Source organism: Stegodyphus dumicola, chromosome 4 (genome assembly GCF_044657685.1).
Source record: "Stegodyphus dumicola isolate Sdum_Otavi_A_Nest chromosome 4, ASM4465768v1".
NCBI lineage: Eukaryota > Metazoa > Arthropoda > Arachnida > Araneae > Eresidae > Stegodyphus > Stegodyphus dumicola.
Window position 1 is genome coordinate 21,950,207 of NC_140771.1, and position 23,259 is coordinate 21,973,465.

Consider the following 23,259-nt stretch of genomic DNA (forward strand, 5'->3'; position numbering starts at 1 on the left):
GATTCCTTGAAAAAAAAAAAAAAAAAAAGAAACATTGCATGATATAATAAATAAATAAATAAATAAATAAACTTACAAAGGTATTAACAATAAAGTAATAATTATAAATAAATTTGTAATTACAGGGATATGTACTATATGAAAGTTATTTTTAAGTAAGGCTTATTTGGGGGTAAAAAAGAAACAAGTGGAAATCATTTCAAAAACCATATTTTTCTCCATTTGCATATACATTTTCATTTCTACTTAATTATCTTTGCAAGTTAAGATATTTATTGTAGCGAACACTGAAGTTTCGTCTATCTTGTCACAGAGCTTTCTCACCAGGACTGATAGCCAATTACTAAAGATTATTTTCACTTCTCTTTTAGTGGTTTGCTTTTTTTCATGCTGTTTACTCAAATTATTTGTTTGTATGAACTTGGGTCTCAACTACATGCAGCAACTTGTAAGTGCTTACGAATGAGCGACAAAATCATGAATCTTCCTGTTTGTTTTCCTAGCTTCTTTGGCAATCGTACACATTTTCGCACTTTGCTCTCGCTAACATTGTTGTCCCTGTACACTTCACACACGTAGAGATAAATATCCATAGATTTCATGCTTCATCCTCTTAAAAACTGGATAAATGTCCGTATTTAATGGCCGACGGGGCGCTCGATTTCTATAAATGTTTTAACTTTACTCAGAGAAGAGTAGACGAAAATGTATGAATGTATGTGGTGTCGGATTCTGGATTCTGGCGTAAAGAGTGTAAAGAGCTTACTTGTGCATTCATTCTCCCACACGGTACTAAATATCCAAAGATATTTACAAACCGACTTTACATGAAGAATAACTTAGTACAAATACCTATACAATAAAAGGAAGAAAACTTCGAATGTTTAAACGTACCTGCAAACTGTGTTTTAATCCAGTAGTAGGTAGCGACTCACGTTTTTTAGAATCACTGCCTTAACTTATTCCCTAAGATGCGATTCAACTAATTTCCGTAAATGCCTTTCATTTTTCGTTATTTTACGTAAGAAAAGAGGTGGTTGAAATCCATTCATTTCGCATTATCTGGAACTGAATCTGGAAAATTTAAAACTAAGCATATCATACAGGAAATAGTTCAGACACGATATACGTTGAGTCATGACTGCATTTTTAAACTTAATTTTATTTTCTTTTCCCTTTTTAGGTCGTCTGTATATGATGGTTGAAGCAGCGTTCTGAAAATTTGATTGGTCAAGTGAATTATGCAGAGGAGACTTCATCTGAAATATAAAATCATAGGAGCTCTTCTTCTGGTTATTCATCCCACGTATTCAGGTAAAGAAACGAAACGGTGAAATCAAAATTCAGAGGATTTTTTCCCATATGCACTTCAATTGTTTATTTCAAATAATGTTTGTGTTATTCAGGCTATACCTGGAATTTTTTTGAAGTCATCTTAAACCAGCAGTTTTCAATTGGAATTCAGCGGGTGTTTCGCAAAAAGATTGTAAAAGAAACGAGAGGAAGAACTTATGAATAAAACTATCGTGACAGGATTTAGAATGTAACATATATTTTTCATAAAACCTCAGAGATATTTTGTAGAGAAATAAATATGATACAATTAGCTTTATTGAAATAATTGCTTTTTTCGTAGGAAAATGAACAATAATAGTTTAATAATAATACAAAAGTATAAAAGAGATAAATCATTTATGGAAATTAATATTTGTTTAGATTTTTCTTGATTATATTTAAAAATTATGCCAGTTCTTTAACTTATAGTAAACGTGGAATATATAGTAAACGTTAATATCACATTAAAATATTTCACCTAAAGCAGACTATATTATTCAAAACATAATATTCTGTGTTTTATTTATACAGAAAGGCAACTTATGACTGAGATAAGAGAGAACACTCAAATTCAATCATCAACTTCAAATTTAATAACAAAGCAGTGATTTCTGAGCGCTGTTCCATATAGATACATAAAAGAAACTGTTTAAATGTGAAAATCGATTTTAAAAACACCTTTATATTTTGGAGAACTGAAAATGTTATTAACAATTCCGTATATTTTTCATTCATTCCTTTAATAACAAAGCTCCTTCGTAAAACTTTTTGATGAAATTTGGCTATATGTATGTTTTTTGAACATTCCAAATGCTAAAATTTCAAGAAATAGCTATCTGATTTAAAATTGAAGTAAGATCCCAAAATATAGAAAAAGTGTTAATTTTAGATAAATTCCAATAGATTTTAATATTAAAATGGAAAATTTGCTAATTACTGGCATAACGGACAAAATTTTAGTGCTTACAGATGCGGAGAATAATGTTTCTGTTTTTTTTTTTTTTTTTTTTTTTTTTTTTAAAGTTCAAAATTGCAATTTGACCTGAAGGACTATTAATTTTGTTTTGGCATTTTGGGTCGAAACCTTTAAAAGGCTGTATCACTTTTCAAACCGTTGCCACCATATATTATCGCCCTGTCTTATATTTAAAGAAATTAAATACTGAAGAACCTGCATAAATGTATGTATGTTTCTCTCATTGTGATAAAATAACGGTACCTAGAGCCACCAAAATTTGAACAAAGTAATCTTCCATAGAATATGTGCATGTGGAAACCTTAATTTGAATTTAAAATTTATTTTATTATCGATTTCAGATTTTTTAACACTTCAGCGAATTTTTGATTAAAAACTTGTAAAGTTGCGCGCTTCCAACCTGCACGCAACAAAATGGTGACCGCAGAAAACTGGAAATTAGGCAGAGTCTTGAGAAGGGTTTAAGTCCCTTTTTATTCAACTTTAAAAATTACAATTACGTGCTCTTGACGCTCACAAACTACGCCGACCCGGCGGTAAAATAAAAATAAGAAACTAAAAAGAGATACTAACAAGTAACTAACTACGAGACTCTCTAAACGTAACTTACCTCACCGCGTTTTACAATACCGCTGATAATTCAGCAAACTCTGAATATTACGTTGAAAGATTAACAATTTGCCGAAGCAAGCACACAAGCTGAAACGCGTGGTTCTTCAATTTCTAACTAACTACCTCCGCGCTCGTGAAGTAAGAAAGCACACTTCGAACTCGTTTCCTTTCTATTTAACTCAGAATACTTCCGCTGATAATTTGAATCCTTGCGCGTTCTACTAAAATTTACATACTCTGGCATTGGTAGTTCCAGGGGAAAGAAAGGCTTGACAGGAAAGATTAGTTTAAACATAAAATAAATGTTAGTTAAAATAAATATAAATCCTACAAACTAAACAATTTTTAAGCGAGCGATGGCAACTCTGTACGAAAAAAAAAACATTTTTATTTCCAGCACGTCAGACTGTGTATCGTAAATTCTAAAGATATGCTCATTTTAAAATTAATTTGCAATATTACTGTTGAGATGAATTTTGTAGTTTGAGAACGTAGAACATGATATTTAATAAATAAAGGTAACACACAAAACGTTAAAAAAACGCCTCTTTGAACGTAATTTAAAATCTGAAACCTTTCAGAATTAAAAAAAAAATTAAATTAATATTCGTAAGACAACTATTTCCATTTTCAAAAAAAGGACTAAATATTATTTGATTATATTAATTATTCGAAGTACATTTTTCATTAATTGACTTGCAAACAATCTTTATAATATGTAATTAAAACTATCAATTAGTTTCCGCTTCAAACTTCCGTTTGTATGAGAGAGTTTATATAAGAAATTCTGGTTTACTGCTTTATTTCCTTAAATTTAGATTGGCGGGTAAGTTTTTCAATTTTCTAGCAGACAACCAAAGAGGTTATACTGCGCCAGTCACATATTGTGCGTTCTCAAATTTTGAACATAGATACGAAATTCTAATTATCCAGTTTCTTCAAACATTGTGCATAATTTTAGAAAATGAGCCTCAATATTGTCAGTTGGAGAATTTTAAAAAAGTGAAGCATGTTTTTCTGTGAAGTCTGTAAATAAAGAAAATTAGTGAAATATCCATTGAAAATACCATAAGAATTCTAAATTAGATTTCGTAACTACTTCATTGAGATCAAATTCCTTCAGATATTAAAGATTAAATTTAACGAATTTTAAGCATGTTTCCATGCATAATGAAAGCTTAGATTTAAGAATTTGGAGGACACAGTTATTTAGAAACTGAAAAATACAAACTTATAAATTTTGGTAATTAATGATTTAATTTCAAATGATATTAATTATTAGCGTTTGTAATATTACCCTTTACACTTATTTAAAGGTTTGTCTTAGGGTTTTTCACACATAAAGTTCTAGAATTATTTTACTCTAATCAAGTATAAGAATGCTCTGTTCATTAGATTGTAAATTATTTTTGACCATGTAAAACTTTATTTTCCTCTTTATTTTCTTCTAAACGTTTTCGAGATCGATATCTTAAGGTTATAAAGGTAGAGCCACATTTTTTGAAAATCGACTATAATATTTACCTGAATAACAAAAAACAGTACTTCAAAACCAAAGTTTACTCTTTTACATCTTTTTCGAAATGATTGAAGCAATAATCTGTTTATAGCATCATATTAGTTACATAAGTACAAATATTATAATATTTAAAAAGTAAAATTTCTCTTAAAGAAAAGGCTAATTCTAATAACTGAAACATTTATTTTTATTTAAAATGGCCTTCGGATTACGTAACAATTTTTATATATTCTATGGTTTATTATTCCTATGTGCTACAACATATTAAGAATCAATGTATCCCTCTAATTGGTTTCTAGGTGGAAGAGAAATGCTTAGAATTCTGAAAATATTAGGCAATGTCTAAAGAACATAATAATTTCAAATGACTCCGTTTTGATGATTTCTGTAGTCTATTCTATTTATTTTAATACTAGCAGCTTCGCTGCCAGCCCTCGTCTGGCTTTTAAATGTACTGAAATGCCTACATCTAACTTTTAAATTGTACTTTAAATTGGCTGAAGGGAACACCAAACGTTAAATTTAAAAACTGCGTAGAATTTTACTCCGCAGAACAACTTCATAAAAAACGTTATTACGTATAACAAAATTACAACGAAATAAGCAATATCCCTTAATACAAATATTAATTATCCTAATAAATAAATTAACCAACTTCCCTTTGCAACATCTTAAGAACTCAAATGGTATAAAGGCGGTTAAGAACTTTGTTTCCTAAAAAATCACTCAGAACTTTTCAGAATCTTAAAAACAGTGAAATGAGCAATAAATAACATAAAAGAATACAAAAAAAAAAAAAAAAAAAAAAAAAAAAAAAATAGTCCTTCAGGGACAAAGCCCCTTTGGACTAATAATAAAATCTGAAATGTTTCAGATTTTAAATTACGTCCAAAGGGGCGTTTTTTAACATTTTGTGTGTTACCTTTCTTTATTAAATATCATGTTCCTCGCACTTAAACCATAAGATCCAGTGCAACAGCAATATCGCAAAATAGTTTTAAAACGAGCATATCTTTAGAATTTCCGATACAGAAACTCACGCGCTGGAGATAAAAATGTTTTTTCTGCACAACGTTGCCATTGCTCGCTTTGAAATCCTTGAGTTTGTTAATCAAAAATTCGTCAAAATTTTAAAAAATAGGAAATCGATCATAAAACAAATTTCAAATTTCAAATTTGGTCTTCCACATGCTCATATTCGTTGGAGGATTACGTTATTCAAAATTCGATGACTCTATGTACCGTTATTTTATGACAATGTGAGAAATATACATACATTTACGCAGATTTTCATTATTTAATTTCTTCAAATATAATGCAGGACTCTAACATTTTATGGCAACAGTTTGAAAAGTGAACCTACATTTATCCGTCTGACGCAAAATGCCAAAACGAAACTAATAGTCCTTCGGGATTCAAATCCCTTTGGACTAAAAAAAAATTCTGAAAAGCAAAGTATAATTAATGATATTTTATCTTATATTTTCAAGAGAAAAAAATTACAATGAAATAAGCTATATCCCTTAATACAAATATTTATTATCCTAATAAAAAATTAACCAACTTTCCGTTGAAGAAAAAAAACTCATGCAAAACTTTTCAATATCTTACAAACAATGAAATAAGCAAAAAATAACATGAAAGCAACTCAAAAAACATAAAATTCCGCGCAGAATTTTACTCTGCAGAATAACTTTATCAAAAAAATCAATAAAAATGTATTATATATATATATAAAGGAAAATGAAATATGCCAATCTCTTAAAAACAGTGACATAAGAAATACGATGAAAAATTGTTGCCAAATCCATATTTCTAAAAGAATGAAACTATTCAAAATGATGCGATTTCATCAAAAATCTATCAACAACAATAAGACAGGAAAATTGTTGCCAAAATCCCATTTTTAAAGATGTGAGATGTGAGAAGTGTACTCGGAAGCTTCATTTAAAATTTGTTTTAAATACAAAATATTATCATTTTTCCAAAATTCTTTTTGTAAAAACAGTCGCAAGGATGAAAGTTTAACGTGTCCAAAAATCAAAGAAAATAAACTGAAAATCAAAGAAAAAAATCAAATAAAAATAACCACATTTTCAAAAATAAACTTTTTTAGCAAAAAATCCCGTTGAAAAGGTGTTAAGCTCCCTTTGTTAAATAAATTCGTATTTAATCGATTTATTGAATCACGAAATTTATTTTAAGTTCGTAAAATAGCTAAGTGCCTACGTTTCATGACGATGTGAAAATGGAGTGTGTGGAGTAAAATCTCGCTTTCCTATAGCCCATTATGTCTGAAAATAACGCGATTTCGTCACAAAACATAAAATAAAAAAAATTCTATTTCGAATTTCGAAAAAATCGCTTAGAGGTGAACTGGCTCATGTTTAGATGCACCTATGTACCAAATTTCGTAGCCGTGGGTCTATTAGCTTACGAGCAGTGCAAACGAAAGACACACACACACAGACAGACTATTTCTTTTATTATATGTAGAGATTATTATGAGAATAATGTATTGAGAATAATGATATAAATATTAAAAACAACACAATGTGCAAAGATATGTTTTCTTAATATTACAAAGAGTTGCCTCGCTTTTTTTATGCATTTAATTTTATAGAAACATCTAGCCAATGCAAAATTTATTAGTTCTATATAACCCTGAAATTCAAATGTATAGAAACATTACAGTATGGATGAAAATCAGTTCATTGTTTCTAAGCAACAACCAATTCGTAAATATTTTTTTATTGCCAAACCAAGTAACAAAAAAATTTGGCCCTTCAGGTTAATACATATGACGTCATAATCTATGTTTAATGTAATATAACAAAATTTCCTCAATATAAATAAAAGAATTAACGTGGCATTAATATAGCGTGTCAATTATACTAACCTTAAACAAAAAAGATGCCAGTATCAGCTGTTTATTTAAAATGCTGACATTAATGAAACTTTTTTACATACAATCAAGTCACATGCAAACACGTGCTTTCTTCAGCCTCAGAATATGACCATATATAATAATAATAATATAATTTAAAGTTTGGCAATGTTATTTTTATTTCACGTTTTGTAAAGCTTACAAATGTTTTATTCACGAAGTCTACAATTTGAAAGCGAGCAGTGGCAACACTTTTCGAAATAAAGCAGATTTTCATATCCAGCGAGCAATTTTCAGTTTTTAATTCGTATCTTGGCTGATTTTGAAGTCGTTCGAAGATGATAATTATCGAAATGAATTCCCATGAATTTTTGGAACCGGAAATAATATATTTAATATTTGGCAAGCGCACGATTGTTAGCATTTTTCCAAGTTTTTAATTAATATCTCGACTAATTAAATTCGTACGAAGATGATATGGTCGAAACGGCTTTCCACGAATTTTTGGAATCCGGGTGTATCTCTTTCGAAGCCCGGCGTTCCGGAGGATATAATGCAGCAAACGAACAGAGAGACACGCAGAATTTAATAGTTTTTTTTAATTAATTATTATGCGTAAGGATGTTATTTGTTGACTCAGTAAAATCGCAGAATAGGCTGCATCAACAAAGTTCAGTAGGTGGAGCTGTGTGACGTTCATAAATGGGTGGGACTAATCTTGTGACGTCACAATGTAGTCTCGCATTTACACTACGCATACATTCTATTTTCTCCTAAAAATAACAATAATAAATTGTTTATTATTGTAAATTAATATCAAATTCTTTACTTTTAATTTACATTTATAAAATTTAAGCTTAGGCATTACTGATAATAAGTATAATAATTTGTTTATATTTAAAATTACCATGATACAGTAAGCGAATTCTACCAGATATTAAAATGATAAACAACGTCGCAGTCTCTAATACTTGTAGAGCTTCAATATTTTCAAAGATTTTTACTAAAGTATTTATACAAATAATTTTTTTTTTAAATTTAAATTCATATTGTGGAACATTTCAATTTTTTCAGTTTTAGAAATTACCTTCTTGCTACGTAACGACATAATTCCTTACATACCAATAATTAGACAATTTTCATTATTTTCTAAAAATTTTAAACTTTACATTAATAAAAAAAGAAGAATATTTTTTATTGCATATAAACATCATTACACAGCTTTCATATCAGTTTCTAAAATTCCTAAATCACTCCATATTCTGTGTAGGCATACTAGAATTCTACGAATTAATAAATAAAAAACTCTAATTTCTCAGAATGAAAGAAAATAATATAATAAAATAAATACTATAAACTTGGAATACTAAGCAATGTTTCACATACGCACACACACACATATTATCAAAGAACTCATATTATCAAGTGCAATTACGATACCAAACACTACGTATTAAAATATGAGGTAAACGTTACTTCAAGGGTTAAAGTTTACAGTTTTGCTACTGTTGAGTAGATCGTCTGGCTATCGATATATATCGTAAGTCGGAAAGCGTTATAAACATATCAAAACCAAAAAATTAACAATACAATTTAAATGAAAAATGATGTCTTAAATATAATTCACAATTAATCAATTTAAAATACACAAACGATATGTTAAACAGTGCACATAAATAGTTACATTACTGCTCGGCATCACACAAAACCTCGTTTTCCCTTTTACACAAAGATCCGTGTTCGCTCGAAAAACATCAAAGAATTCCACAAACTCGGTGTCCATGTGCTTATCCATCTATTTTCACTTAAAAAAAATCAGAGAATTGCTCAAACTCGGCATTCCGCACCACATTGACTTCGACCATGTGCACATCGATCTGTTTTCACTTGAAAAAACATCCCAGAGTTGCACAAACTCGGCATCGCACACAACCTCGGCATTGCGCACCACATTGGCTTTGCCCATGTGCACATCGATCTATTTTCACTAAAAAAACAACCCAGAGTTGCACAAACTCAGCATCGCGCACAACCTCGGCATTGCGCACCACATTGGCTTTGCCCATGTGCACATCGATCTATTTTCACTAAAAAAAAACATTCCAGAGTTGCGCAAACTCGGCATCGCGCACAATTTCGGTGTTGCGCACCGCTCAAAACCGTCTATACGGTTTTTTCGTTGTACTAGTTTCATATCTGTTCCACAAATTCGGCACTTATGCGATATTGTAATCAAACTTTTCTCCATACACCACTCAATAACGCTCTTTTTACCTCTTCGCTCAAACTGATAAAAATAAATCCAGATTCAGATACTCATCCATTCTGCAGTAAGCACCGATTTTGCATCAATAATCAAATGTAAAACATTCTTTAAGCAAAAGAATTCTCTTCTGTATTTTCAGAAGTTACGGTTATAATTTTTAACTCATGCATTCAATAATTTCAATCGTTTGGTAATGATCGTTTTCAATCGTTTGGTATCTTAATAATACATTTTTGAGAGATAATTCGTTGCGTTAAATGCTAACACTACCACACAACACACAAGTAGATTTATAATTAAAAAAATCTCGCGCAGAACATTATAAACCTACCATTTCAACTCAGTTAAAATATAATTTAAGTTTTCTTTAAATACGAAGCTATAACATGCTTATAACTTGTTTTTAAGAAGAGGCATAACCAATAGTACGTCATAAAAAGGCGTGTCCAAGCGTAAGAGAAGTAAACACAGCATCGACTGATGCAGCCTATTCTGCGATTTAGCCGTTGATTCTATACTGTAGCTTGCTTCTTGGATGTAGTTTTAGCTCGAATTTTCGATGAAAGCAAAATTGTTCCTAGCACCGTTATGCTAATCAAATCCCACTCCTCTTGGATCATTTTCCAAAGTTTTCAAATTGTTAGGTGCTTATAGATGTCATTTTCCTAAGGTCCGTTGTAACAGACTGAAAGAGCAAAAGTCCATAGTAGAAGCGTTAGATGATTTTACAGGTATTTCATTAAATGGAATATATTTTATGCCTGTTCCTAATTTATTCTTTATTCAATAAGCACCAGTTGACTAGAGGATTTGTCCATTTATTCATTCAAATTTATTGATGCTATTTCCATATAAGGCGGGATTTCATCTTCGAAAATTGATTATAAAATATTCTTCTGATATTGCAGTGAATTAAGTTCAGCCTTACTTGAGGCTTTTTTTAATTTTGCAACAAACACCTGCAACTCGCATAAATTCTGTTGGAAACTTTTTCATACATTGGCAAAGCAGTTTCGTAAGGTCATTTTTGTCGACTGAGCAATAGAAAGTCAAAACGTTTTTCATTACAGTGGCTAAAATATATAAGGTCATTATCTTATTAAAACCATTTCTGTTGCAACCAAATTTTAATTAATAAAGCAGCTGAGAATAAAAAGCGGCGTTTTAAACTTACATAATAAAATATTAACTAGAAAATAATCCAGTAATTCATGCTAAAATCATAAAAAAAGTTGAGTCTTTGATTTTTTATAAAAAATATTTTTATAATTATGTAAATGATGAAACTTTAAACTAATATATTCAATTGCTTCTTCTTAATTGTCGGATCCATACTGCAAGTTAACAACACAATAAAACTCCTTCCTTCTGTTGCTTCATGTAACATAATTGTACTTTTATTACTATTCTGTAACATTGTCCAATTTAATATGCATTATAAATTTCATCTGGCTTAGATTCATTTAGTTCAAATCCATACAGTAAAGTGGCGTAAAACCTCATTTATTTACTTATTAGCCACATGATGATCTGTTTTTCCATCTCACCATTCAGTTTCCGATGAATAATGTTATTTCCGTTTTATCAACTTGTGAGCCATCAGCCATTTCATGCAAAATGCTCTCGCAGTAGTTCAGAGAATTCCACAATTTTTTATGAAAATATTTATAGAAATGAGAGCACTTTATAGTAGTTTCATAATTTGAAATCATTCTAGAAAAGTATTTTCAAAGTCTTTCGATTTCCCATCCTTTTTGCGCTTTGTCCTTACTGAAACCAGTTGAATAATACTGTTTAGGAAATTTCCAATGTAAATGCTTCTTTGGTTTTATTTACCTAAGACCAGGATGTTTAAAAAATTTATCTTTTTTCTTTCAGGCTTGAAATTTTCATTAAGAATTATCTAAATGTCACAAGCTGATACCACAGTAAATGTTACAACTGCTTCTGCCAATCATTTATTTATTTTAAAACTCGCGTTTCAAGCCAACAAAAAGTTTGCACTTTGACTCTTAAGTCCACTTTTTGAATTACTTTTCCACTTCATGATTGCAAATACGAACAATGTTATCTTTGCTTTCTCTTCAGCCTACAGTTATTACTCTCATTCCATTCAAAGACTGGTAACGTATAAAAATACTGGGGAGCATTTCCTGAACTTTTTAAACCTTTCTGGAAACGTAATGCGTGTACCCCAAAGAGAAGATTTTGAATGTGGAAACCTTGAAAGATGGAATGCAGAAGTTGCATTTCCACATCAGTAAATTAGTACATGAGAGCCTCTCACTCACTTACAATACCTTTATAGGACTGTTTTCGTTAATCCTCCCATCTTAACGCTAATGCGAACAAACAGCTTTAAAAACAGTGTCATACAGGTAAGAAACTCGGGTGGTAGAAATATTTCTGTCAACTCAGCTTGATTGAAGAACCGAAGAGCTCAATGATAAATAAATCATGGTCAACAGTAAGTCGACAATCTAACAGAATTTAATTTGATAACTATAAGTAAGATATTCTGTTATTAAAGAATCAGTCATTGACCAGTTTGAGTTTTAAATCAGCGGAGATGAGCTTGTAGGGTTTATATTTATTTTAACTAACATTTATTTTAAGTTTAAACTATCTTTCCTGTCAAGCCTTACTTTTCCCTGGAATTGCCAATGCCAGAGTATGTAAATTTTAGTAGAACCCGCAAGGATTCAAATTGTCAGCGGAAGTATCTGAGTTAAATAGAAGGGAAACGAGTTGGAAAGTGTGCTTTCTTACTTCACGAGCGTGGAGGTGGCTAGTTAGAAATTGAAGAACCACGCGTGTCGGCCTGTGTGCTTGCCTCGGCAGTTTGTTAATCTTTCAACGTAATATTCAGAAGTTTGCTGAATTATCAGCGTTATCTTAGAACGCGGTGAGGTTAGTTACGTTTAGATAGCCTCGTAGTTAGTCACTTGTTATTATCTCTTTTCAGTTTCTTATTTTTATTTTGCCGCCGGGTCGGCGAAGTTTCTGAGCGTCAAGAGCACGCATTTGTAATTTCTAAAGTTGAATAAAAAGGGATTTAAACCCTTCTCAAGACTTTGGTGTACTTTCCAGTTCTTAGCAGTCACCACTATTGTTGCGTGCAGGTTGGAAGCGCGCAACATTACATTGGCGCCCGAACACTTGTCGAACTGAAATGGCCGAAAATTGGATGGAAGTTGCTGGACAACAACAAGAAATGGCAAGCCAATTGGAAGGATTTGGATACCTGGTCCAGACGATGAGAGCGTCAATTAAGCCAAACGTCAATTTCGACGGAAAAAATTCGGTGGCGATATTTCTAGAAAGCCTCCACAATCACTTCCAGCTCTACCCTGTGCCTGAAAGACAAAAAGTTGCCATCACCACATCTGCACTAAGAGGACAGGCCGCGCTATGGTGGAAGAATATAGGCAAATTCTTATTAGGGGAATTCGGAGGCCAGACATATACATTTGAAAATTTCAAAAAATCGTTATTAAAGCCCTTCCCCATAGTGAAAGATCGAGCAAGGCTAGAAGCCGAACTGTATAGTTTTTATCAACTGGATATAGAAGAGTTGACGGACTTTATTCTGCGAAAAATTAAGCTGACGGATATGCTGTATGGGAAGAAACCCGACGCGGAGATTATTGAAATAATCTTACCAAGATTGTTACCTGCTGTTCAAGACTACTTCGAAATTAGAAACGCAAGCACATTGCAGGAGCTCTTCGAATTGGCGGTGAAGTTTCAAAATCGCAGAATAGCGGAAAAAGCTAGAGGGGCATCATATTCTCAAAGTATCCGAAGGCAATCTTCAAATGAGCAGATCAGAAATGCAAACCGCTCTTATGGGGGAAAGAGCTATCAAGCTAACTCATCGAACCTCGAAGGTCAAGGCCCAAACAGGAAATTTGAAACAAACGTCCGCGTACTCAGAAGGCAGAAGTTGAAAGGAAAGCTTTAAACGAGTAGAGGGGCCTGTGAAAGCAAGGGTCCAGACCCCGGAAGTTTTGAAAAAAACCCTAAAAAAGACACTTAAATACGGTCATCGTATGGAACTCACAGTTACCAACTATAAGGGTCCTGGTTGGCGATGTACCAGTAGAAGCCCTCATCGATACAGGAGCAGAAGGTAATTTTATGAGTGATATTTTTTTTAAGAAGAACTTTAATAGGTTTCGATTATTTAAAAATAAAAACACAGAAATCATAGCAGGGCAAGGAGAAACTTGTCAATGTATCGGAAAAATATCTTTAAAAATACAACTTCAAAACGAAAGCCTTAAAGTATTAATTTTTGTAGTAAAAAATTTGCAAAATCCACTTATTTTAGGTATGGAGTTTTTAAGGGCCGCGAAGGCCAAACTCAATTTTCAGGACAGTTCTATTGTACTGGAGATGGACCACAGGGTGGTGGAACCAGTGGAACAACCGCAAATCGACCTTAGCCATTTAAATGACTACGAAAGTCAAGCCATCCAGCAAGTGGTGAGTACTTTTTCAAACTTGTTTCCAGAACGGCCTGGTAGCTGTCAAATAGTTACGCATGAGATACAGTTAACTGCCGACAAACCCTGTAGGACTAAACCTTATCGCAATGATAAACAGAAAGAGCTAATCATAGAAGAACATATTCAGGAAATGTTAAAGAACAAAATAATAACGCCCATAAATAGTGAGTACACGAGTCCAATCGTACTATGCAGGAAAAAGAACGAGTTTTCTCCTTCGGATAAAAGGGCTTGGAGGTTTGCTATCGATTACAGAAAACTGAATAGTATTACTAAATTCCCAGTTTACCCTTTGCCGGTTATAGAGAAAATTATTAGAAAGATTAAATCTACAAGATACATGACTACTTTGGACTTAACGTCTGGCTACTATCAAATAGCTATGAGACCCGAAGACATACATAAAACCGCGTTTATAACAAAATCGGGCACTTGTGCATTTTTACGCATGCCCTTTGGGTTGTGTGGGGCCCCGTCAACATTCCAGAGAGCTATGGACATTGTTCTAAAGCCTGTCCTAGGAAAATCGACTTTAATCTATCTAGATGATATAATTATAACGAGTTGTACGTTGGAACAACATATTAAAGACCTAGAAGAAGTTTTTAAATTATTAAAAGAGGCCGCTCTTACAATTAACGCCTCAAAATGCAAGTTCGCAACTAAAGAACTTAAATATATGGGTTATAAAATTTCGCAAAAGGGTATAGAAACGCAAGATTCAAAAATAAAAGGAATCAAGAATTTTCCACCTCCCAACACCGCCAAGACACTTTCTTCTTTCCTTGGGTTATGTTCTTATTATCTGTCATGCATAAAAGATTTTGCTAATATTGTTGAACCCTTGTTAGTAATTAAAAGAAAGAAAAGTAAATTCACGTGGACAGCAGAAGCAAATACCGCATTCGAAAGGTTAAAAGAAGCTCTTATCAGTGCCCCTGTTTTGAAATTCCCGGAGGGGGACGAACACCTGGAAATTGCAGCAGATGCGTGGGACTATGCTGTGGGTGCGGTTCTTATGCAAAATGGCCATCCTTTGGCATTTTTTAGTAAAACGTTGAATCATACACAAAGGAATTATACAGCTACAAAGAGAGAAACATTAGCCGTATTAATGGCTGTACACAAATTTCGAGTTTATTTCGGCAAAGCGCCAGTAACAGTCTTTTCGGATCATGCGGCTGTTGGTAGACTTTACTCGGGGAAAAACCTAACGCCCAGGTTAATAAGATGGGCTTTAAAACTCCAAGAATATAATCTCAGAATAAAATATAAACCGGGTAAGGAAAACAATGTAGCTGATGCACTTTCTCGTATAAAACTGGACGATGAAGGTAATGAACTTAAATGCGCTGTGTTGACTTCAAAAATTTTAGATTCTAGAGATACAATTATTGCTGAATTGAAAGCTGATCCTGAATTTGGAAATATCTATGCATATTTGAAAGACCCCCAAAAGCTTTGAGCACACAGATATCGATGCGATAAGAAATAGAGCAGAAAACTATGAAATAATAGATAATTTATTATTTTATACGAAAACAACAAACGAAAATATCGAGTACAAACCAGTCATACCAGCATCGCTTCGATTAAGCATTTTAAAGGAATTACACGACGCGAAAACGGCGGGTCATTTAGGGATCAGAAAGACTTTAAAAAGGGTACGCGAGGCGGTATATTTCCCGCAATTATACAAAATAGTAACTGCGTATGTCTGGTCCTGCAATCGATGTCAGTTAATAAATGATATTAATTACAGCCCGGCCGGGTACTTAAATAGCATTCGCGCTACATTTCCTAATGAAATTTTAGGCATAGATCTTCTTGGTCCTTTCCCCCAGAGTGAGTTAAATAAAAATCGTTTTCTTTTAGTAATTGTAGATCATTTTACAAAATGGACAGAAATTGTTCCACTTAAGCGCGCGTCAGCCAAAACAGACACAGATGCATTCTTACACAGATACATTTTAAAATACGGTGCACCGATAAAAGTCATTAGCGATAACGGTAAACAATTCGTTAGTCAAATATTTGAAAACATATGCACTGGACTTGGCATACGCCATATCAAAATGGTTCCGTATAGACCACAGGCAAAAATAGCAGAAAGAGTTAATAAAAACATTGTAAAAATAATTCCAAGTTATGTTAGCACACATCACAAGCGCTGGGATATCTACATAAATGAGTTAGCTTATGCTTTAAGAACGGCAAATCACGATACTACGGGAAAAACCCCAGCAGAATTATTTTTAGGACGGAAGATAATTACGCCATTAGATAAATTATTCTTTGTGCAACAAAGAGAGCAAGAATTTAAACAGAAAAATGTGCAAACACTTATTGATCAGGCGATTAAAAGCTCGGATACGGCAAGAAATAGACAAGTTTAAAAGCTCGGATACGGCAAGAAATAGACAAGTGAAGCAGATTTTAAAGTTGGGGATAAAGTGTTGAAGCGGAAATTTTCTTTATCAAGTGCCCCAGACAATTTTACTGCAAATTTAGCTCCAAAATTTGAAGGCCCCTATGTAATTCAGGAAATCAAGGGAGTCGTATTTTACCTTAAGAACGAGAGAGGGGAAATATGTAAAGCAAGTCCCGACCAGTTGAAAAAATATTATAATCAAAATGATTTTGAACTCCTTAAAAGTTTCTTGCTGGACTCAAGCGTAAAAGAAGTAGAAGGTCCAGAAGTAGCGTCACCCGTTCCACCACCCAACAAGCAGAGAACTGAAGAGAAACCTATCCCTTCTACAACCCATGTGACGGTACCGAAAAGAAGAAATGAAAACTTTCAGACTCCAGCATTTAAGAAATACAAGAAAGCAAAGCCGCTGCGTAAAGAAACCTTGGTAAAGAGGAAAACACCACTTACAACGTATCGCAGTAGAAATTCTACATCGAGGAGAACGCTTCCAAAGCCAGAGAGTCAGGTGCAAACAAGGCCGCCGTTCCCGAAAACGAAAAGACAGCAGGAGGAACGAAAAGACCACCACCAACAGAAGAAATTCAAGCATGACTCCAGACCGGAGGACGCCAAGACCAGCCGTCCAGGGGAAAAACGGAAAAGACAGCAACCCGGCGACTACCACTCCAAGAGGCCAGCATGCAGAGGGCGAAAAAGAAAAAGCAACGTGGACGATACTCGGAGGACACTAAGGAGAAGACTGACGTCGATGAAACCTATAACGTGGGAGCAGTTCTGTCACAAGAGGATGTCGGAGTTCCAATCATCGAAAACTCAAAGATAAGTTAAAATCTTCTATATTTTTTTTTCTTTTGTTCCGAAATGTTATGCGTAAATACGAAGTTCTATGTTTTGACGGAAGTCAATGTGTCTCGGTTGAGACTTAGTTTTGTTTTACTTTATTTAGCTAAGGTAAAAGTATTATTTTCTTTAAGTATATAATCTAAGAACAAGCAGTTTCTGTTGGTCGAAAGATTAATTCTGTTATGTTAAAGCCAAAATTTGGCCGAAGATAAAAATAACTTCGTATTCTTGTATTAATAAGAACTTTAGTTTCAATGCCGCCAGCTTGGCGAAGAATGAGTAAAGTAAAAATTTATTTTTCTCTTATTCATTTTATGGTAAATTGTACAAATCATATGTATTAGAATTTTGTAAATATACGTAAATACCTGAAAGTTATGTAAAAGTAGAATTTAGTCCAGAAGCATAAAATTTTAGATGCTAAAAGTAAATGCTCGAAAAAAATTAATTCAAATTTAAGTATTAAGCTGTAGATAAAATCATGCTTTAGAGCGAAAGCCTGCATGTCTAAAGATGAATGAGGGGGAAGTTAGAATGAATGTGTTTTGTAGGGTTCTCCACCTACACTTGAATTTTAAGAATGTTAAAGTAGCTCATCGAGTTGTAGAATGTCGAGTAAGGTGTGTCTATTTGGTCGTTGAATTCTAACAAATCATTGTGGTTAGGGGAAGTGTTGCAATACTAAAACACGAATATTCCCGTTTGACACCACACATCGTGGAGAGCCAGGGTAAAGTTAAATTCATGTTTGAATACTTGAATGAATGTGAATTAAGCAGTAACTAAGGAAAATAAATCGTTCAAAAACAAAAACTTATTCAGTGTCAAGAAAGTGTAAAGTATAATGTATTTAGAAAGATACTGATACTTATTCCTTCCAGATGCTGGAAGGAAGAGAACAGATTGATTGCTGAAATCCAGGAAAGGTTACTGTAAGAAGAGAGAATTAAAATAAGTATGTACAGAAATTTATTCTACCTTTTGTGAGATAACAGATTTCTTTTGTGTAAACGAGGCTCTTAAAATTTAGTTCAGAATTGTGGAAACTTTTCAACAAGTCGTTTCTAGGACCTGCTTCCAAGTTTACCAAATTCTGGCAGTGGCAAATGTAGGGTTTATATTTATTTTAACTAACATTTATTTTAAGTTTAAACTATCTTTCCTGTCAAGCCTTACTTTCCCCTGGAATTGCCAATGCCAGAGTATGTAAATTTTAGTAGAACGCGCAAGGATTCAAATTGTCAGCGGAATTATCTGAGTTAAATAGAAGGGAAACGAGTTCGAAAGTGTGCTTTCTTACTTCACGAGCGTGGAGGTGGCTAGTTAGTAATTGAAGAACCACGCGTGTCGGCCTGTGTGCTTGCCTCGGCAGTTTGTTAATCTTTCAACGTAATATTCAGAAGTTTGCTGAATTATCAGCGGTATCTTAGAACGCGGTGAGGTTAGTTATGTTTAGATAGCCTCGTAGTTAGTCACTTGTTATTATCTCTTTTCAGTTTCTTATTTTTATTTTACCGCCGGGTCGGCGAAGTTTGTGAGCGTCAAGAGCACGCATTTGTAATTTCTAAAGTTGAATAAAAAGGGATTTAAACCCTTCTCAAGACTTTGGTCTACTTTCTAGTTCTTAGCAGTCACCACTATTGTTGCGTGCAGGTTGGAAGCGCGCAACATTACAAGCTTAACAAAGGACAGTTTTTCTATTAACTAGTAGACATTTGCTTTGTTCCTCACAATTTGAAGGTAATAAACAGCTGATTTTTATTAATGAGTTTAGTAAGCAGCAGATAGTGTACTAATAATTCATGGCCACAAAGTTTTATGTATGAGCCCCTAAGAGTTTCTCATATAATTTTCTGCAATTTCTTTTTCTTTCCTCAATAAGCTTTGCCAACCTTAGATGAATCTTATGCTTAGTAGCAGTTTTAAATTTCTAATCTTTATGAATCATTTATAATGATACCAGACATTCCTAGTTCCAATGCAATGGATGTTTGAGTCGGTTGATTTTCAGAGAGATCACGTTTTTTATGTTTATCTACCAAAACTTTTAGGCTGAGGGCCTGCGGCTACATTTCATTCCCACTTTCAGCTGGAACGCGTTTTCTCTTTCAAATCTACCTATATTAAAAATACCTTTCTTTGAAATGCAATAGCTTCGATTTTTACACAGCTTTACAATTTGTTGGTCCGAATATTTTTTCCTGGAAAGTGTTAACCTTCGAGCCATCTATACCTTTGAGTAAACATTTCCGAAAATAAATTTCTTATTCTGCATTCTAATCAAAACGGAAGAGTAGCAGACTATTATATTGAAAATGTCAAATCTTTATCTCCAACAGCTAGCGAAGAAATTTAAATAGGAAATATTTTCCATGAAGTGCTAATAACCTTCTGTATTTCTAAATATTAAAAAAAAAAATATTTAAAAGTTCGATTTCAATGCTTAGTGAATTATAATGTCTTCTGGATTAAAAAGGATTTAGTATTACGTTCTGAGAATTGATTTTCGTCCCCCCCCCAGAAAAAAAGAAAAGAAAAGGAATTCTTTATTTAAAAAATTATAGTATGTTAATAATGATTATTATTGTTAACATACTAGTAGAAACTCATCAGTTCATTGTTTAGATTTCGTATCACTGTTATGTTCTTTTATTTTATTTTTTTGGGTTCTTTTATTTTATGCCAGCATAATAGTAGGCTTAAAGAATTGGCAATGATTTTTTTCAAACGCATGCATTAGTTGATTCTCCTTATAGATCGTATACAAAAAAGGTGGCATGGCGTTCTGTTATCTAACATCTCGTTAAAGAGCAAAGATCCTATGCGATACATGCCATTGCTCCTAAAATACATTATCGTTCCTCTTTATTCACCGCTGAAAGAATTCAAACTCAAAAAACGAGATCATTTCAATATTATATAATATTTCAATATTCAGTATTATATATATATACTATATATATATAATATTTAAGAAAGAAATATTGATTATATTACTTCCTAATATAAATTTAGTAGAAGTATCTAAAAAGAGTGAACCCATATGTAGGAAGTATAATTCCGAAAATTGTGTTTTAAAGTAACTTGAAAATAAATTGTTAAAAATGTTTTACGGAGATTTGAATTAAATCATGAATAACAAAATTTCAAACTTTCAAAAAGAAATTACATTAAAAGCAAGTAATTATCGCTATTAATCGGAAATTAATTTTTATACAAATAGTTCGTATTTATTAATTATTGTTCAATGAACAATAATTAATAAATAATTAATTGTTCAATGAACAATAATTAATAAATACGAAGGTGTTTCGTCTTGTACTCAAGTAATAATTGTGATGTCAATCTGGCAAATTAAGTTAGGCCAAATAGTTCCGTGAAATGATGGGATTTAGAACCAAAGTAGAGTAGCAAAGAACTCATTCTGAATTAAGCATTTTCGCTAATACAAATTTTGAGTGAAAAGAAATTTATGTAGTAAAATTGATAAAATACTTGAGTAATTGTCCCTCGACACCTTCGCTTTTACGCAAGTTAATTCAATTAAAATTAAACAAAAATTAAACATTGGTAATCTTAATTGGAATTATGAAATAGAACTCAAAGTAATTGAAATAACCATTAGAAAATTAAGAAATATAATGTTATCTTTGCAAAAATAAATCAAATAATAAAAATTGAAATTAATATATAACGGGTGGCCATAATTAAACTGACAGTGCTCATAGTGTTCTGTAGCGCGATCTCTTTGCGAGAATGACGCCACATTTTGTAGGAAGATTGAACAAGACGGGGGACGAAGTATTCCGCGAAAAAAAAATTAGTTCCAAAAGTCACCGCTAGGGGAACATTTGGCGCTGTGTAATAGAAAATAGAGTGTTAACAAATGCAAATCAATACGGAAATTACCTTTTATTTTGCATTCAAATGAGGTTCATTGTGGCTGCCGTTGTTGTGGACCACATATTGCATTCTGTGCAATGTATGCACAACAGCAGAAAGTAACATGTCTGCAGGAATCTCCCGTACAGTCCGTGATATGTTATCCTTCAACGTAGCCAGGTCCTGGACCACTCCTTGATAGACCTTGAACTTAAGGTAACCCCATAGCCAGAAGTCGTATGGGGTAAGATTAGGCGAACGAGGTGCTCATGCAGTTGGAAAGTAGCGGCTAATGACTCTTTCTGTTGTGAATTTCTGTCGTAGCATCTCTTGCACCCATACAGCAACGTGTGGACGGGCTCCATCTTGCATGAAAATGATTTCCCCCAGGCAGTGTCTTTTTGAATAAATAACTTCTTCTTCTGCTCAGCGTACGTGATATTGCAGATCAGGTGACTTTTTGGTGTTTATGTAGATTTTACGCTTTTTTAAAAGTGTTGCCATATTGAACTTGAACTAAATCAGAAAATGTGCATAATAAAAGGTAATTTTATTCCGTATTAATTTGCATTTGTTAAAACTCTATTTTCTATTATACAGCCCCAAATATTCCTCTAGCGGTGACTTTTGGAACTAATTTGTTTTTTCGCGGAATCCTTCGTCCCCCGTCTCGTTTAATCTTCCTACAAAATGCGGCGTCATTCTCACAAATAGATCGCGCTACAGAACACTGCGAGCACTGTCAGTTTAATTATGGCCACCCGGTATATAACAAGAATAAAGGGAATGTACATGAAGATATAAAAGGCCAGAAAATGCATTAATTATCTTACGTTCTTTCTAGTGGGGATGTGAGTAAAGTGTTCTCTTCGGTGTCTTACTTAGAAGGGTTGTGTGTCCGAAATTCCTTAGCGGTAGTGGGGACTTTGAATTATTTCAGGCGGCGAAACTTGTGAGAAGTAATTTATGGAACATGGGAGGGACTAGGAATGTTTGAGGGACGTTTGTTGCGGAATGTGAGGGAAAACGTCTGTTAAAATTTTGAATATACTAGCTAGTGAATGGAATGGTCCCTCCCATTTCCCATAAATTACTTCGCAAAAACTTCGCCGCCTGAAATAATTCAAAGTCCCCGCTGCCGACAAGGAATTTCTGGCACACAACCCTTCTGACTAAGACACTGAAGAGAACACTTTAGCCACATTCCACTAGAAAGAAGGTAAGTTAATTAATGCATTTTCTGGCCTTTTATAGCTTCATGTACATTCCCTTTATTTTTATTATATATATATATATATAATAAAAATTGAAATTAATATATATATATATATTAATTTCAATTTTTATTATTTGATTTCTTTTTGCAAAGATATCATTATATTTCTTAATTTTCTAATGTTTATTTCAATTACTTTGAGTTCTACTTCATAATTCCAATTAAGATTTGTACAAATTTTGTTTAAATTTATACACATAGTTTTGAATTAACATGCATAAAAGCGAAGGTGTCGGGGGACAATTAGTCAAGTATATTATCAAGTTTACTACATAAATTGCTTTTCACTCAAAATTTGTATTAGCAAAACGTACTAATTCTAAAATGCAAAATGCTTTATTCAGGATGAGTTCTTTGGTACTCTACTTTGGTTCTAAATCCTATTATTTCACGGAACTATTTGGCCTAACTTAATTTACGAGATTGACATCACAATTATTACTTGAGTAAAAGACGAAACACTTTCGTATGTAATATACCAGCATATATATGGAAATACCCACATATATGCATATAGATATACGTACTAATTCTAAAATGCGCATCGGAAAAGTTTCAGTTCCGTTTTGGTTTACAATTAGTTTGATTGGGCAAGAGGTATCTGCAATAAAACGTTACGTAACATAGAAAAATTTTGAATCTGGGGGAAGAGAGGAGTTTAGGGACAGATCACCAAATTTAGAATGTTAATTCCGAGGTCGCAAATTATTTTTCAAAG

At 32.9% G+C, this 23,259-nt stretch overlaps 1 protein-coding gene across 1 annotated transcript in view; it reads left to right on the forward strand.

Annotated features, from left to right (window-relative positions):
- Window positions 1-23,259, forward strand: part of LOC118181532 (synaptogenesis protein syg-2-like) — a 349,639-nt gene that overhangs the window by 123,250 nt on the left and 203,130 nt on the right. The window contains exon 2 of the mRNA XM_085814611.1: window positions 1,184-1,314. Within this exon, the coding sequence (XP_085670737.1) occupies window positions 1,242-1,314 (73 nt within the window). The 5' untranslated portion in view covers window positions 1,184-1,241. The remainder of the gene's footprint in view (window positions 1-1,183; window positions 1,315-23,259) is intronic.